The 13,812-nt window shown below is 58.9% G+C and overlaps 1 protein-coding gene across 3 annotated transcripts in view; it reads right to left on the bottom strand.

Moving 5' to 3' along the window:
- LMO1 (LIM domain only 1) overlaps positions 1-12,987 on the bottom strand; it is a 40,304-nt gene extending 27,317 nt beyond the window's left edge. The window contains exons 1-2 of one of the 3 annotated variants that reach the window (XM_087868057.1): positions 12,828-12,987; positions 8,069-8,328 (exon numbers count right to left, since the gene is read on the bottom strand). In XM_087868057.1, coding sequence (XP_087724183.1) covers positions 8,069-8,093 — 25 coding nt within the window. In that variant the 5' untranslated portion in view covers positions 8,094-8,328; positions 12,828-12,987. The remainder of the gene's footprint in view (positions 1-8,068; positions 8,329-12,827) is intronic. The other 2 variants (XM_045783111.2, XM_045783113.2) reach the window with 2 other exon arrangements.
- Between the last annotated feature and the right edge of the window lie 825 nt (positions 12,988-13,812).

Below are 13,812 nucleotides of genomic sequence, written 5' to 3'. Positions count from 1 at the left end.
ACCGCCCCGTTTTGAGGCGAGGGGCTAACCAATGAATTGATTCCTGCCTGGCTGCATCTGCATACAGACCCAGGCTTGAGTCAGCTCCGGTAAGCGCCGAGCTTCTCACCCCTTCCACCCGTCCAGCCCAGCGGCATCGCACAACCCAGAGCAGAAGCTGGAGGAGACGGTGGGGGCTGACCTCATTGTGGTTCCCCTGCAGGCTTACCCTCCCATGGCAGCCCCGGAAAAACTGCCCTGACCGCCAGCCTCCCTCCCCTTGTCCCCAGGCATCCTCTGGCTGGCTCCACCCCCTCTCCCTTGAACCCTCCCCGAGTGTCCTTCTCCCCCACCTCCCAGTCGGCCAGCTGGAACAGGGAGGCGGCCCAGCACACTCTGCAGTGAGATGGCCTGAACTCCGGCACCTCCAAGTGTGGGACCTGCGACCAAGTACACAGCCTCTTTGTAGAGCAGTTTTCTCATCTGTGAAATGAGGATAATACGTGTGGCTTTTTCCTAGGGTGGTTCAGGGTATTCAATGAGATCATACGTGGAGGAAGCTTTGGTGGAATGAGTACAGAAATGGCCCCAATTCTCTACCCCTCCTGCTGGTAGCCAGGCACGCCCTTTGCAATGTGACTTTCCACCTCCTCCCTTCAAGAGCAGAATCTGACCACCGCCACCCTGCCCCCAAACTCGAGCTGGCCTTGTGATTTATTCTGGCCTACAGAATGTGGCAGAAGTGAAAACCTCCCAGAGCCAAACCCAGGCCTCAGGAAACTCTGTGTACTTCCGCTCTCCCTCCTGACCAGTCTCTACCATGAGAACAGGCTAGAAGAGCTTGCTGGACGATGAGGGACGCTTGTACCCCCAGCGTCCAGGAGATCAGCCGTCTGCCAGGCATGAAGAGTCCAGCTGAGACCCGAGAAACCGCTCAGCCAAGCCAAGCCTAAAGCACTGACCTACAGATTCAAGAGCAAAACGGCTGCTGTTGTTCCGAGCCTCCGGGTTTGGGGTTGGCTGGTTAGGCAGCAATCACTTACTGATACACGGGCAGAGCATAACGCCTCACTTTTAAGTTAGGGTTCAGTGACACCATAGCACGTGTGTTTATACGAGCCCTAAAGACTGAGAGGCTAAGGCCAAAGAGATCCCACGGTTATCCGTGCAGAGAGCAAGGTCACTGCACAGAGACGTGAGGCTTCCTGGTTGATCAAGTGTACGTGGACATTAGGCGCCAGTTAGGTATTGCTCCCATTACAGAGATGTGAAAACTGAGGCCCAGTCAGCTGTCTGGAGTCACACAGCAGTCAGCTGGGGCTAGCACCTGGGTCTCCTGAATCAGGCCAGCAGGATGTCCCTGAAGACAGTGGGCCACTCAAGGAAGTTCAGCTGGGAAGAGGCAGGAGGCAGGAGCTAGTGACCCAATCTGACCCAGCGGGGCTGCACTCTGGGGCATCTGCCCCTGCAACCTGGACCGGCCTGCTCACTCTTCTCATACCACCTGCTTTTCATTTGCCCCAAGTTGTGTCGGCCACTGTGGACGCCTGCCTTGGACAAAACTCAAAATAAATACGCTCCAACAAGAGACCAGGTTATTGCTAGATAGGGGGGATGTGACTCTGAACATGGCCTGGAAAGGTCTGTAAGAGGCTTTGGCCACCCGTGGGCTCCTGCAAGGCCAACTACAGGGGAAAGGGCATGCCAGGCAAGGGGGACACCGCGAGCAAGAGCGCCCCCCGGGCAAAAGCACGGTGGCAGACGCGGGGTCTGTCTGGAACACAGTGTGGCAGCAGGTCTCAGGCACAATGTCAGGGCAGCGCAGGTTGGGGCCCTGGCTGTAGTGAGAACCAGGAGAAGGATGCCAGGTGGGGTGGGGATGCCAGGTGGTGGCAGAACAGGAGGAGGTGGGGCCGGAGCCCCAGATGAATGCAGTCCAGTTGTGTGCTGATAAACACTTCACAACTGGCTCCGCCACGGTCCCTGGTGTTAATACCCCACCATGGCTGATTTCCCGCTACCGGTGTGAGGCCACTGAACTCAAGAGCTGGGAAGAGATGGGCAAGATCGCTCTCGTAGGCCAGTGCAAGTCGACTCCACTGGTGTGGTCCTATCCCGAGTGCAGGCCTGCCAGGCAAACTCATCGAGCAGCACCGTGAAGAGTGAAGCCTGAGGGGGAGGATGCCCTCCGTGCCTCAGTGTCCCTCCACTACACGCACGGCGGACAGGATGGGCTACATGCCACATGCGCCTCTGGGGCTGCGCTGGTCCGCGAAGCCCCGGCCCCAGGTTAGTGCCCAACAGCACCTGCCAGGAGGACTTCCATTTGAGGACAGAACGGTGTCCTGTGGGGTGTCAGCAGGCTGGCTAGGGCCACCACCCGGACACTCAGGCACCTGGCATCAGGACAGGTGACATCCCTCCAATCAGACTTTTCTACCACCCAGCCTCATCGTGCCTTGGGGCAAGGATCAAAGGTCACGGAAGGCGGGCAGAGAACCTAGAAAGATGCTGCAGCTCTGGGTTCCCTACATAAGCCCAGGCAACTCTCCTGCCCACTTTCGGCCTCGACTGCCCCCTGTAGACGGAAGGGCTTGCAGAGAGTGGTCTCGGAGGCTCTTCTTACAAAGCCACCTGCCTTGGGGATCTGGCCAGTGGTTAGCAGTGAAGTCAGCCTGCCTCTTGGACAGCAGTGATCAATGGTCATGACGGATACACTGGAAGAGGGACAGTGAGTGAACAGGGCAGTGAACAAGGCACCTCACTGGGCACCAGATTATTTGATCATAGTGTAGTTGTGTGGACAACAATGTCACCTTACAGGCAGGAGGTTTCCTGGTCTATCAAGTGTATACATGGACATTATCTCGTTCCATCCTCGTTAACCACCCAGCCAGTTAGATGTGCTTGTTCTCATAGGAGAGATGAGATGGGAGAGAGGCAGAGCAACCCGAGCTTTGGGTGGGCACGGAGCACAAACCCGCAGCAGACATGGCGGGCCTGCAGAGCTTAGCAGGATGGCGAGGTGGCAGCCAGCCCGCCGGTTCCAGGCACGCTGGGTACCGATGCCCTTCTCTCCACCTTCCTCCCTACCTCCTTCCACTCTGCTAGCACTCCTGATCAGGGGCTCCTCTGGGCCCTGGAGGTGGACCTGAACAATAGCCTTGGCCTACTGGCTACTTGGGGGCAGCGCTGCCCTGGGTGTTTGCAGCTCTGGAGGGGGCCCACATTTGCTGAGACCCCAGCATGGCTTGGGTCATGCCCCCAGGAGGCTCCCCAGCTCTGTCTTCTGCTCAGAGAAGGCCCACCCTGTCCAACCACGGCCACTTCCCAACTCCGGCAGCCGTGCTCCCGCAGCCCACCGTGCCGAGGCCGAACCTCGTGTTCCTCTGCCCGTGACCGCAGAGGGGCAGCCGCCAGTGCTCGCGGGCAATCATCCACCTGTGCCAAGGGAGAGAGACCAAAATAGCTCTCTTCTCGGTCCTGCTCACAAATGGGGCCTGCTGGGAGGCTCCTTAAATGGAAGTGGGTGGGGCGGCCTCCAGGTCTGACTTTGGGACACAGGCTGGGGTGGGGAATCAACTCTCTGAGGGATGAGAGGCAGGCCCCGGCTCTAGGAGAATGCACATTTCCATGTGCTAAAAGCATCTTTGTGGGACATGTTCAGAAAGAGAGAGACAGTAAGACAGAAAGGCAGCCACAGAGGCCAAGCGAGTGGCCACGTCAGCGCCAAGCCCCGGCACACAAAGGGTGAAGCTTTTAGGCAAGCGGCGGCCAGTGATCTCAGCTTCCCCCAGTCCTAATGCTCCTGAAAGGCTCTCTCCCACTCCCTGTAATTGGGCATCAGTAGTTAATGCAGTATTGACTGCATTACACGCTCCCGTGCCTCCCCTCACTAATGCCAATTGCCTCACCTTGTACAGTCACCGGCTTGCTTAGCCAATAGCCGTTAAAAGCAATCCAAATCATGAATCATATGGGAAACTTTTAGCAAGACACTGCCATCCAAGGAGACAATTTACAGTTGAGTTAATCTGGGTACATTAGCGAGACATGGATTCTGGACGACAGACCAATTTATGTTGTTTCCCTGTCCCCCGCCCCCCCTTAGTGCTCCGTGTGGGCAAATGAACGGAAGAGCGGGGAACAGAGAGGAGCACCTGCTTCTCTACCCAAGGCTCTGGGAGCGGGTGAGGGAGACCCGTCTTTATAGGCTCTCTGCCCGCCTGAACTGGGGCAGGAAATGTGTCCACACTGCTCCAGATTTGTGGAGGCTTGCTTCCAGCAGCGAGGAGGTAGCTGTGGCTGGACACTCTCCGCTTCTAGGCCCCGGGCAAGTGTCAGGCCTGTTCCCCACCCTACCAGCCTCACAAGGTCTTACACATCCTCAGCAGGCAGTGGGGCCTGCTGGGCTCTGCCTTCCTGCCGACCCGCTGGGGTCTCTGGCGTGGAAAAGCATCAGGGCACACTCCCTGCCTCCATCTCTGGGGCCAGGAAGGGTCCCCGCCACACTCTGCCAGGAGAGACCCCAAGGCCTCTTCGCACTCCGGGGCATGACGGGATGGCCCAGGAGGTCCTGCTGACGGCTGAGCAAAAGCTGGTCAGTCCCTAAGAATAGCCAAGAGCCCGCCCTGGCACATCAACCAGGTCCACTGTGGAGGCCACGCTCACAGCAGTCATTAACAATTGAAGACTCGCTGTCTGGCCCTCCTCAGGCCAGCTCCACCCTCCTTAGGCAATTTTACTTATTCAAACGCTCTAAAAATCATGTCTGGTGTTTAGCTCTGCAACCCGCCTGCTGTTTCCCGTGGTCACCCTAGTCTTTCTACGGGGCCTCCACGGAGGCAGCTTACCTGCCTTTCTCCAGCCTGCACCTGGGGACATGCCAGCACCCCCAAGAGGGTGCCCACAGCGTCCTCTCCTGCCCAGTCCCCCACCACCCAAGGCTCTCCCTGTTCTTGGGGCTGCCTGGACCCTCTGCTCCCTGCCTCCGAGTACTCAAGAGCCTCTTCTCCAATGGCCCGAGGGCTAATCTGGTTCCAGGGCTCAGAGCAGTAGCTCCCTTTGCTCCCCAGAGACCACGAGCCTCCCCAGAAAGGCCCCCAGCCTAGAGCCAGCTCAAGCACGGGTGCCAGGGAAAGAAGGGCTCTTTCTCCGGGTAAATTGGAGCAGGGCTTCCTTTGCTGACAGGCAGGCCCGACGGCATTTAGAAAGCCCAGACCCTGAGTTCCAGTAAAGTGGAGATGGCTAGGCCAAGAGCAAGCGTCCAAATGAAAGCAATTAATCTTAAAACCAGAAGTTTAACCATTTGCAAAACAGATCTTTCCTCTCTGTGGTGGCCCTTCACTGCTCGACCTAATGGATTACTTTATTAATAATGCACTGTGCTTAAAAGCAAAAAAAAAAAAAAATTTTTTTTCTGACGATTCAATACTTCAGAAAGTCTCTTAAACCCGTTGCTACGGCAAAGCGATTGATATTTTATTATCTTTCAGAAGTGCAACATGAAAGCCCTGCAGCCCAGCAGAGCAAGAGCTTTGGTCCTCGGCAGCTGGCAGACCTCACTTCAACCAGAGGAGCCCCGGCCTCTTCCGACAAGATGCTGTCAGGTGGAGAAAAGGCATTGGGGGTGGTTAATAAGAGCCCCGAGTCCCTGCTGCAGCCAGACAAAGGGTGCAGTGCTGCATCCCTGAGGGACATGCTTCTTGGGGGCCCTGGGAGGCAAGGCTGCCACCTAGCCCAGAGGGCCACCCGCTGAAAGGGCATACGTGCCAGGAAGAAATTAGGCAGCAGGCTCGGAGGGACAGGTGAGTCGATTCAGAGCCTTTCCCCTTCCCCAGTGGAAGGTGCCACCTTAAGGGGTCCCTGCAATTAGGGGAGGCCAGGCTCTAATAGGGAGCGGAGGGCAGACGTATGAGCAGAAAGACTGCTTTTGGAGGACACCTCTGGACTGGGCAGGACAAGAATCAAATGGCTCCTCAGGGCCCCAGCTGTCTACATTCCTGGTGCTCTGAGCCCCAGAGCTCAGTGGCACGAACTGTAGAGGGCACCATATTGTTCAGACTGAGCTAAGTGGGGGACTGAGGGGCATCACGAGCTCTCCTCTGCAGATCTGGTGGAGACTAGGGGAAACACGCATGCCCAGTGCGGCTGCGGTGCAGGGCCGTCTGGAGGGTGGAGACTGGTTAAAATGACCTCCAGATATCTATTCCTATTCAGGGCTCATCTGAAAATCCTGAGTATCACAGAGCTCAAAGGAACTCTGGGGTGCCTGCCCAGAGCACTACCTAGGTGGCAGTGGTGGGGTCACCTTGTCACATGAGACCCATCTCCCTGCCTGAGGTCTCCCACATATAGGGCCTGGGTTTCCTCCATTTCTGGCTTGAGCCTGGTGAACGAGCACGCCAAATAACCACGGCTGAAGACGTACCCTGAGGTCCACATCTCCCTGTTGGGAGCGTACCTCCATACACCAGGACCTTCTGCACTGGCTTCTGCAAGCCCCCATTTTACCAAAAGGGAAAGTGAGGGCTAGCTCTGTTCAAGACTGTTCTGGAGAACCCGGGGAACTCATGACAAGATGCCTCTTCCCTCCTGGTCTGGCCTGACCAGGTCCTTCTCCGTGTCATTTTATACAGACCTGCAGAAGCCTAGCCCTCTGACAGCCCCCACAGAGATCCTGGAGAGAGGGCCCTGAAGAGCTATCAGCATACTAGAGATGGAGGTCGCACCCCAGCCAGCCCCTCGCAAATGCATTCCTTTGGCCGGAAGTACTTAGCTGCCCCTTTCCTCTCCTAGGGTATACAAACTGAGAAAGAGCCTTCAAGGCTCCCCCACATGCTACCCCCAGGCCAGACACTTGAAATGCCCCTCCCTGACGAGGTCTCAGGGGTGGTGGGGAGGCCAGGAGCACCAGCATGTGGTAGCAGCAAAGTGCACATCCTGCGTGACCTTGAACAAGTCACTTAACGTGGAATTCTTCAGCAAGTGACCATGTCAGTAACGCCACTGACCCAGTGGGCAGAAGACACAGGCCCAGGGGAGACTCACTAGAAGGTCAGAGAATGGCCACCATGGTCAATCCAAGAGGATTCCCGGTCACACTGCAAACCCATCTCCTTGGTTCCTTATCGGTAGAAATCAGGTGACAGCATGGGTGCCAACAATTACACCCCCATCTCCCTATAACCCAACACACCAGGCAACCCTCACCCACAGGGCAGGAGGGCCTGGGCCAGCCAGGGAACAGCTACTGTTTGGCCTCTGGGGGTCTGCATTTGGGTCAGGGGGCACCCACTTGGCTTTACCCTTGAGTGGGCTGCGTTCCCCAGACTCTCCTAAGCACTCCAGCACCCTTACTGCAGGGCACTCCCAGTCAGGAAGGCTTTGGGGTCCATGGGACCACCTGCTAGAGGCTTGCAGCAACCTTGGGCCCCTGTGTTCTGACCTCTGGGGCGCACCGAGGCTCCTGACCAGGTCAGGTTCATGCCACTCTCCAGGGCCTCACCTGCACCAGTGTTACTGGCCACTGGCGGGACACTTTCTTCCTCTGGGCCAAACTCCTGCCTGCACGCTCAGAGGACGGGAGACAGTGGGCCGCCACAGGAGGCGTCTGTCTCCCCAAGGGGCCCGCCGGCCCTCCCCTCGCCCGCCGGGCACCCCAGGGACAGCACGGTCCTCCCGCGCGCCCGCCGGCCGCGAGCCCTGGCGTGCGATTCTCCCGAAGCCCCTGATTTGCTCGGCGCTCCTGGCCTCTCGGGTTACCCGGGCGGCGCGAGGGAGATGGCTGCGGTGAGAGGAGCCGCCGCAACGACGAGACGCCGAGCGCCACTGCGCCGAGATCCGAGGGGACCGGAGCCTGCACGCGGCCCGCACAGCAGCATGCGGCCGGCGCACCGCCCTCCCGCCCTCCGGCTCACTCACCCCTCCCCCGGCCCCACCTGGCCGCCCCCGCCCCCGGCCCGGCCCCCGGCGCGCCGCCCGCCTGGCACAGCCCCGCGTGTGTGCGCCCGCGTCCCGGCGTGAGCTCCCACGCGCCGCGGCGGGGGCCGAGGGGGTGCGGGGTGTCGGCCCCCCGCCCGCCACCTACCGTCCTCCTTGTCCAGCACCATCATCTCGGGCGCTCCGTGTCCAGCCGCAGCTCGGCTCGGCCGGGAGAAGGGCGCCGACTCCGGGCGCGCTTCGGCGGGGCGGCCGGTCCTCGGGCAGCGAGCGGGCTCTAATTACCCGCTTGTCCGGCTCTTAACCTAGATTGCACTCAGCTAGAATTACATTCAGGAGCGAAGCACTTCGCAGATACAAAAGCAGTCTCACCTACTTTTGTGCCTCAGAATTGCAAGGAACTACGAACTGCAATTTAGAGAGAGAGGGGGAGAGGGAGAGAGAAGGGGGAAGAGAGGATCAGAGCCGTTTCTTTGATTCTCACCTTCTAAATGGCTCAATTTGCCCAGTATAATCTGTCTTAATGTAATTGCATTTGATAGCTCATAACCCTGGCTCTGGCAACGACACAGCTTTCAGCCTCATAAAGTGTTTTCCCCTCGGATTTAATCTGAATCTCAATCTAAAATTATATTCAAAGAGATGGGGGAATCTCGGCGGCCGTCTCCCGCTGCCTTTCTCCCTCAATGTATGAGGTTTGCACTCCTGCTACTGAATAAATGCACACATTTCCCGAGGCCCCCCTCCCTCCCGGGTTAATGGGGAGTGGAGACGCGCGGCTGCCCGGCTCCGCAGCGCCACCTGGAGGTCGCTCGGCCCTAGCTCGGCTCTAGGTTCTGCGCAGCACCCACGGTCCTCATTCCAGATATTTGTCCGGTGAACCACCCTTGTCTTCCACTCCCACCCCTTCAGCCTTAGTTTCTGACCCCCCTCCCACCCGGGTGATCTTTCTCTGATCTCGTACCCTCTCTTCCTAGCAGCTCTGCCGGAGGCTTCTGGTTACCTCCTGGATTGTTTGGCAAAGTTAACCCTCTGCAGGGTACAAACTCACTTTTAAGTCTTCCAGCATCACCCTTAACCCAGCAACGCCCCCCTCCCCAAGAGCATCCTAATTCCATAGGGAGCGAGATCCTGTCTCAGCTTCTCTCTGAGCAAGCACGGCATGGCCTTGAAGGTTTTTCTCGTTCCAAAACTATTTATTGAGCATGTATTATTCTAAGGCACTGGCGATACTGCAGTGAACAAAAGATTCCTGCTATTTCCGAGTTGAAAATTCTTGCTCTATAACTCAGGAGGCAGGAAGGAAGAAAGTGTCCATCTCCTCTCCTCCTGAACCCTACTTCTCCCCAAGAGCCTTGGGGCTAGTGCCCAGGCTGCCTACTCTAGGAAAGCCACTCTTAAATACCAAGAGCTTTTTTTTTTTTTTTTCTCTTGACAGTACCATGTTCCAAGAGGGGAGGGAAATATTAATGGATTTTCTATAGGCCAAGGAGGGCTTCAAAAAGACGTTTAAGAGGTTCATTCCTGGCAGACACTTCTGAGGACTAGACCTAGGCAAGGAGAAGGCAAAGACCACCAGTTGGGATTTCATCCCATCTCTGCCTATTACCAATGGTGGACCTTAACAAATCACTTTGTCTGGGCCTCGGTTTCCCTGGTTTGTGAAGTGGGAGACCTGTTCCGCTATCCAAGGTTGCTGCGGGGATCAGATGAGCTAATATATGTGAATGTGCCTTGTAAACTGTGGCACCCTGACAATGGGCGGACTTACTGAGTATACAAGAGAACTGGAGGCCAGGCTGTGCCCCTGAAGCCCCGGGAGGCCCCAAAGCAGGGTGCATGACAGGGGCGGGAATGGGTGAGTGGGGCTGCCACCCATCTTCCTCTAGCCTAAGTGGGGAAGTCAGGCTTTGAGAAAACAGGAGACAGGCTGCTTCTAATGAGATGCCTCGTCCGCAGCTCAGAGGGTTTCGCTTTCCCCTTCATCTTGAATACTTAATCCTAATAGTCCTTGAGTATATTTGATGTTAAATATGTCATTTTGCTCAGCCTCACTGTCCCTCAGGACTGTGAGCTTGGTCTCTCCCCTGCCACTGCAGCCAGAGCTATACCCCAAGGGTCTGAGGGAAGCTTTGGCACTGCTGCCACAGGCACATTTCGTACCAGCCCCTCACCCCAGCCTGACTGGGGGCCAGACAGTGTCACAGGCAATGGGCCTGACATGCTGGCGAGGGGTAGCTTCTGGCTGCCGATGTCTCTGTGCTACCTGGAGCCATCCACTCCACGAGGGCTGTGGCTTTACTCTCAAGTCCCAGGGCCGTGCCTCCTCCCTTTCAAGGGTCTGGCCCTGACCCACAAACCAGGACTGACTAGCTGCAGACATTTTCCCACTCGCTTGTTCATGTGCTAGGCTTGGAGCTCTGTCCCAACACCAGCTCCCCCAAGCCTCCAAGGTACCCAATTAGCAGCCACCCCACCAGCATCCCCCTGGGGAGTCGGGAGCCCTGTGCCCTACCTCAGGGATGGGAGCAGGCCTGGGGTGCTGAGCCAGGGGCTGAAGAAGCATGTAGGGTATGTCAGCAGGGGATTCCTGCTGTATGTGAAGGGCTGCTTGTGTCCACAGGCAGCTCTTTCTGCACCCCCAGTTGTGACCACCGAGCTCCCACAGTCATCTGGAAAGGGGCCTCTACAGAGGCCTTCACTTTATAGATCTACCCAGCAAGCCTCGGAAGGTTTAGGTGACTGGAGCTCTTAGCCAGGAAGGGGCCTGCCGGATGGACAGAACCAGACATAAGCCTCACCCATCCAGCAGCCACCGTCTCAGCTCATGGGGAATTGCTGGGCAGGCAAGTAACTCCTGGGGGCAGGCCTACCCCCACCCAAGCTGCCTCCAGGTCCAGGGGCAAACCCGCAATACCAGGGTGGAATCCTCGGATCCCCTGGGGCTGGGGGAGGTAGTTTGCACCCAACACAGTCCACAGGTGATGAACACGTACTCTCAAATCAACATTGCCAAGAGTGCTCCAGAATGTCCTTGAACTGCCTCTGGGGACAGCAAAGGGAGACCAACTGATCAGCCCCCAGGTTATGGTGGGGAGAAAGGGGTTGCTACTGGCTGCCTTTCAAAGTTTTGGGCAGGTCTTAGCAGTTTGTCCCTGCACCTGGCAGGAAAGTCCTGAGGAAGGAAGGGTTCCTGCACTGGCTTTGGGAAGTCTGTGTAGGAGGGGGGAGACTCTCTGCCTCAGGGCCTGGGCAGACCAGATATTCCAGAACTCAGTGGAGGCTGTCAGATGTGCCTCAGCCTGAGGGCCCTGCTTCCAACACAGTGTAGCTGTCTCCAAGATGGGGTTACAAGCTGGCTTCACAGGTGACGCTCATAGAGGTATTTGGAGTGACAAGGGCCCCTTCCCCGTGGCCACCACAGCTGACAGGACTGAGTGACCCTACAGATTTTGCGGTACAATCGGGAGGCCTGCTGGCCAAGTTCAGTGCCCTGCTCTGCCCCCTACTAACACAAAAGCAGCCTAAACACAGGAATTTGCAATCAGCTAGAGTGCAGAAGTACACAGTTGACAAACTTTCCTCCTTTGGTTTCTGGAAGCCCTTCTAGGAAGCTGCAGTTACCACCTGTTAGGCCTGGTGGAGGCCTAAACTAAACCTGCTCCCGAGAAAGCAAGTCTCTCCCACCCTCCTGATGAAGGCCAAGCCACCCTGCACAACAGCTCTCAGAAGGTTGTGAATGTAGGCTGACCAACTGCCTTGGTTTGTTCCAGGACTGAGGGACTCCCCAGGAGGCAGGACTTCAGTGCTAAAACCAGACAGTTCCGGGCAAACCAAGACAGTTGATGACCACAGTGGGAGATGGTAGGCTGGGAGCAGGGACTAGTGGGGCCAGAGGGAAAGGCCAGGAAGCCAGACCTCCCTGCACACCAGCAGCTGCCTCCCAACCTCAAATTTCCCAGCCTCCTGCTCAGGGCTTCGTCACCCAGGCACTAAAGAACTGCCTTAGGCCCTGGGGATGGTCCCACGGGGACAGCCTGGCTGTGCCTTCTCTTGAGGACTGGTAGTTACGGTGGGAAAGCTGTGAGTTGGACTCAGGGGTGGATCCAGATTTTTTTAGAGGCAAGCTTACTTATGCAATTTAGGGGTTGGGGGTGCTCTTTAAGAAAAGGAATCCAAGCCTGCTAACACAAAATGACCACCGAAGGACTATGAAGCTTAAACTTCATTAGCTTCAAGGTAAATCGGCCCCGATATTCTGGATACAGGGCCCTACCCTAGCCAGCAGGGAACCTCCCAACACACTTGGCTGGGGGAACCCTGCCAGGGGTGAAGCAATGTCACCCATCCCGCAGCTGTGAAGTTCCAGATCTCAGGGACCCCAGGACCGTGCCGGTTTGCCCGCAGGTTCCCTGGGTATCCCCGTGGGGGAGCCGCTCCGCAGTCGGGTGCGGAAGGGGGGACGCGCAGACACCCAGGGAGCCTGGGAGACTCGGGGGCTGCGGGCACTGCGGGGAAGCCCGCGGCGCCGGTCGCAGAGGCGCTCTCTGTGTCTGCGAGACGGCAAGAGCCAGAGAGAAAGTTCCCGGCCGGAGCGTGCGGGGCCGGCAGGCTCGCGGCGGCCCGGGTGACTTCCCGACCCGGCCGAGGAACCGCGGGGCTGAGCCAGGCACCCCGGCACGCACCCCCGGCACGCACCCCCGGCACGCACCCCCGGCACGCACCCCCGCGCGCACCCCCGCGCGCACCCCCGCGCGCACACCCCGCGCCGCGCTTCCGGGAAGCGGCCGAGCGGCCCGAGCCTGCCGAGGCCGGCGCGGGGGACGCTGCGGCCGCGAGGCGAGCGGGGTGGCCTCGGCAGGGCCCGCGCCATCGCCCCCCGCGCACCCCCCACCGCGGGCACCTACCGTCCTCCTGGTCCAACACCATGGTCCCCCGGCGGCGCCAGCCCGGCACGGGCCGAGGACGCGGAGGGGCGCGCGGCTCGGACTCCGCCGCCGCCCGCCTGCGCTGCTCCCGCCGGCCCCGCGCGGGCTCCGCGCCCCGCGAGCGGCGGCCGGGGACGGGGGCGGGCGGACCGGCGCCGGCAGCTCAGCCCGCGGGCAGGGAGCGCGGGAGGGCGGGCGCGTCCCGGGGGCGGGGGCGAGGGTGGGGGCGGGGGCGCGTCCGTCCGCCGCGGGGTCGCCGGAGCCGCGCGAGCAGCCGCTGCCCGGGGCCGGGGCCGGGGCCGGGGCCGGGGCCGCCTCCGCCGCGCGCGCGTTCTCCGTCCGCGCGGGCCGCGCTAGCCTCTGCCGAGTGCAGCCTGCGTTTCCCAGGGCCCCTCAGTTCCCCTGTTAATTAAATCAATTCATTATGCTCAGATCTGATTAGCGGCCCTTCCCCCCTTTGAATCAATTATTCAATACACAAACATAATTGCTTGGGCCAGAGGTGCTCGCCATTAGCTTATTTAACTCCAAGGACACTAATTACCCGCAGGGCACGGGAACTTTTCTCATTAATTCTGACAAAACACAAAAGCACAGCCAGAGTGTGTGCGTTGAGCGACTGCGTGCGTGTGTGTGTGACCGCATGCCGGAGTGGGGGCAGTGTGGGGTGGTGAGCCGCCGTGGGAGCCGAGGACGGGCGTGGGGGTTGGCGGCATGTGTGAGTCTGCGGCCGCGCGCGTGGGACTGGGGGATCCGTGCGTGTGACTGTGAGTGCCTCGGGCCGGGCGTGGCCCTGGGTCTGGAGACTGCTGGCCAGGGTTTGGACCCAGCGCGGGAGTGGTGAGATTGTGAGTGCCCCTGTACGTGGCTCTGTGGATTTGACTCCGTGGCTGCTGCGGTGGGCGCCCCATCCCCTTTCCTTTTCCCTAACTGCCCCACCATTGCCGGTTGCACCTTCAAGCCT

This window comes from Ursus americanus, chromosome 16, assembly GCF_024610735.1.
Source record: "Ursus americanus isolate L20-20 chromosome 16, mUrsAme1.1.p, whole genome shotgun sequence".
Classification (NCBI taxonomy): Eukaryota; Metazoa; Chordata; class Mammalia; order Carnivora; family Ursidae; genus Ursus; species Ursus americanus.
This window is presented reverse-complemented; position numbering and strand designations above follow the sequence as displayed.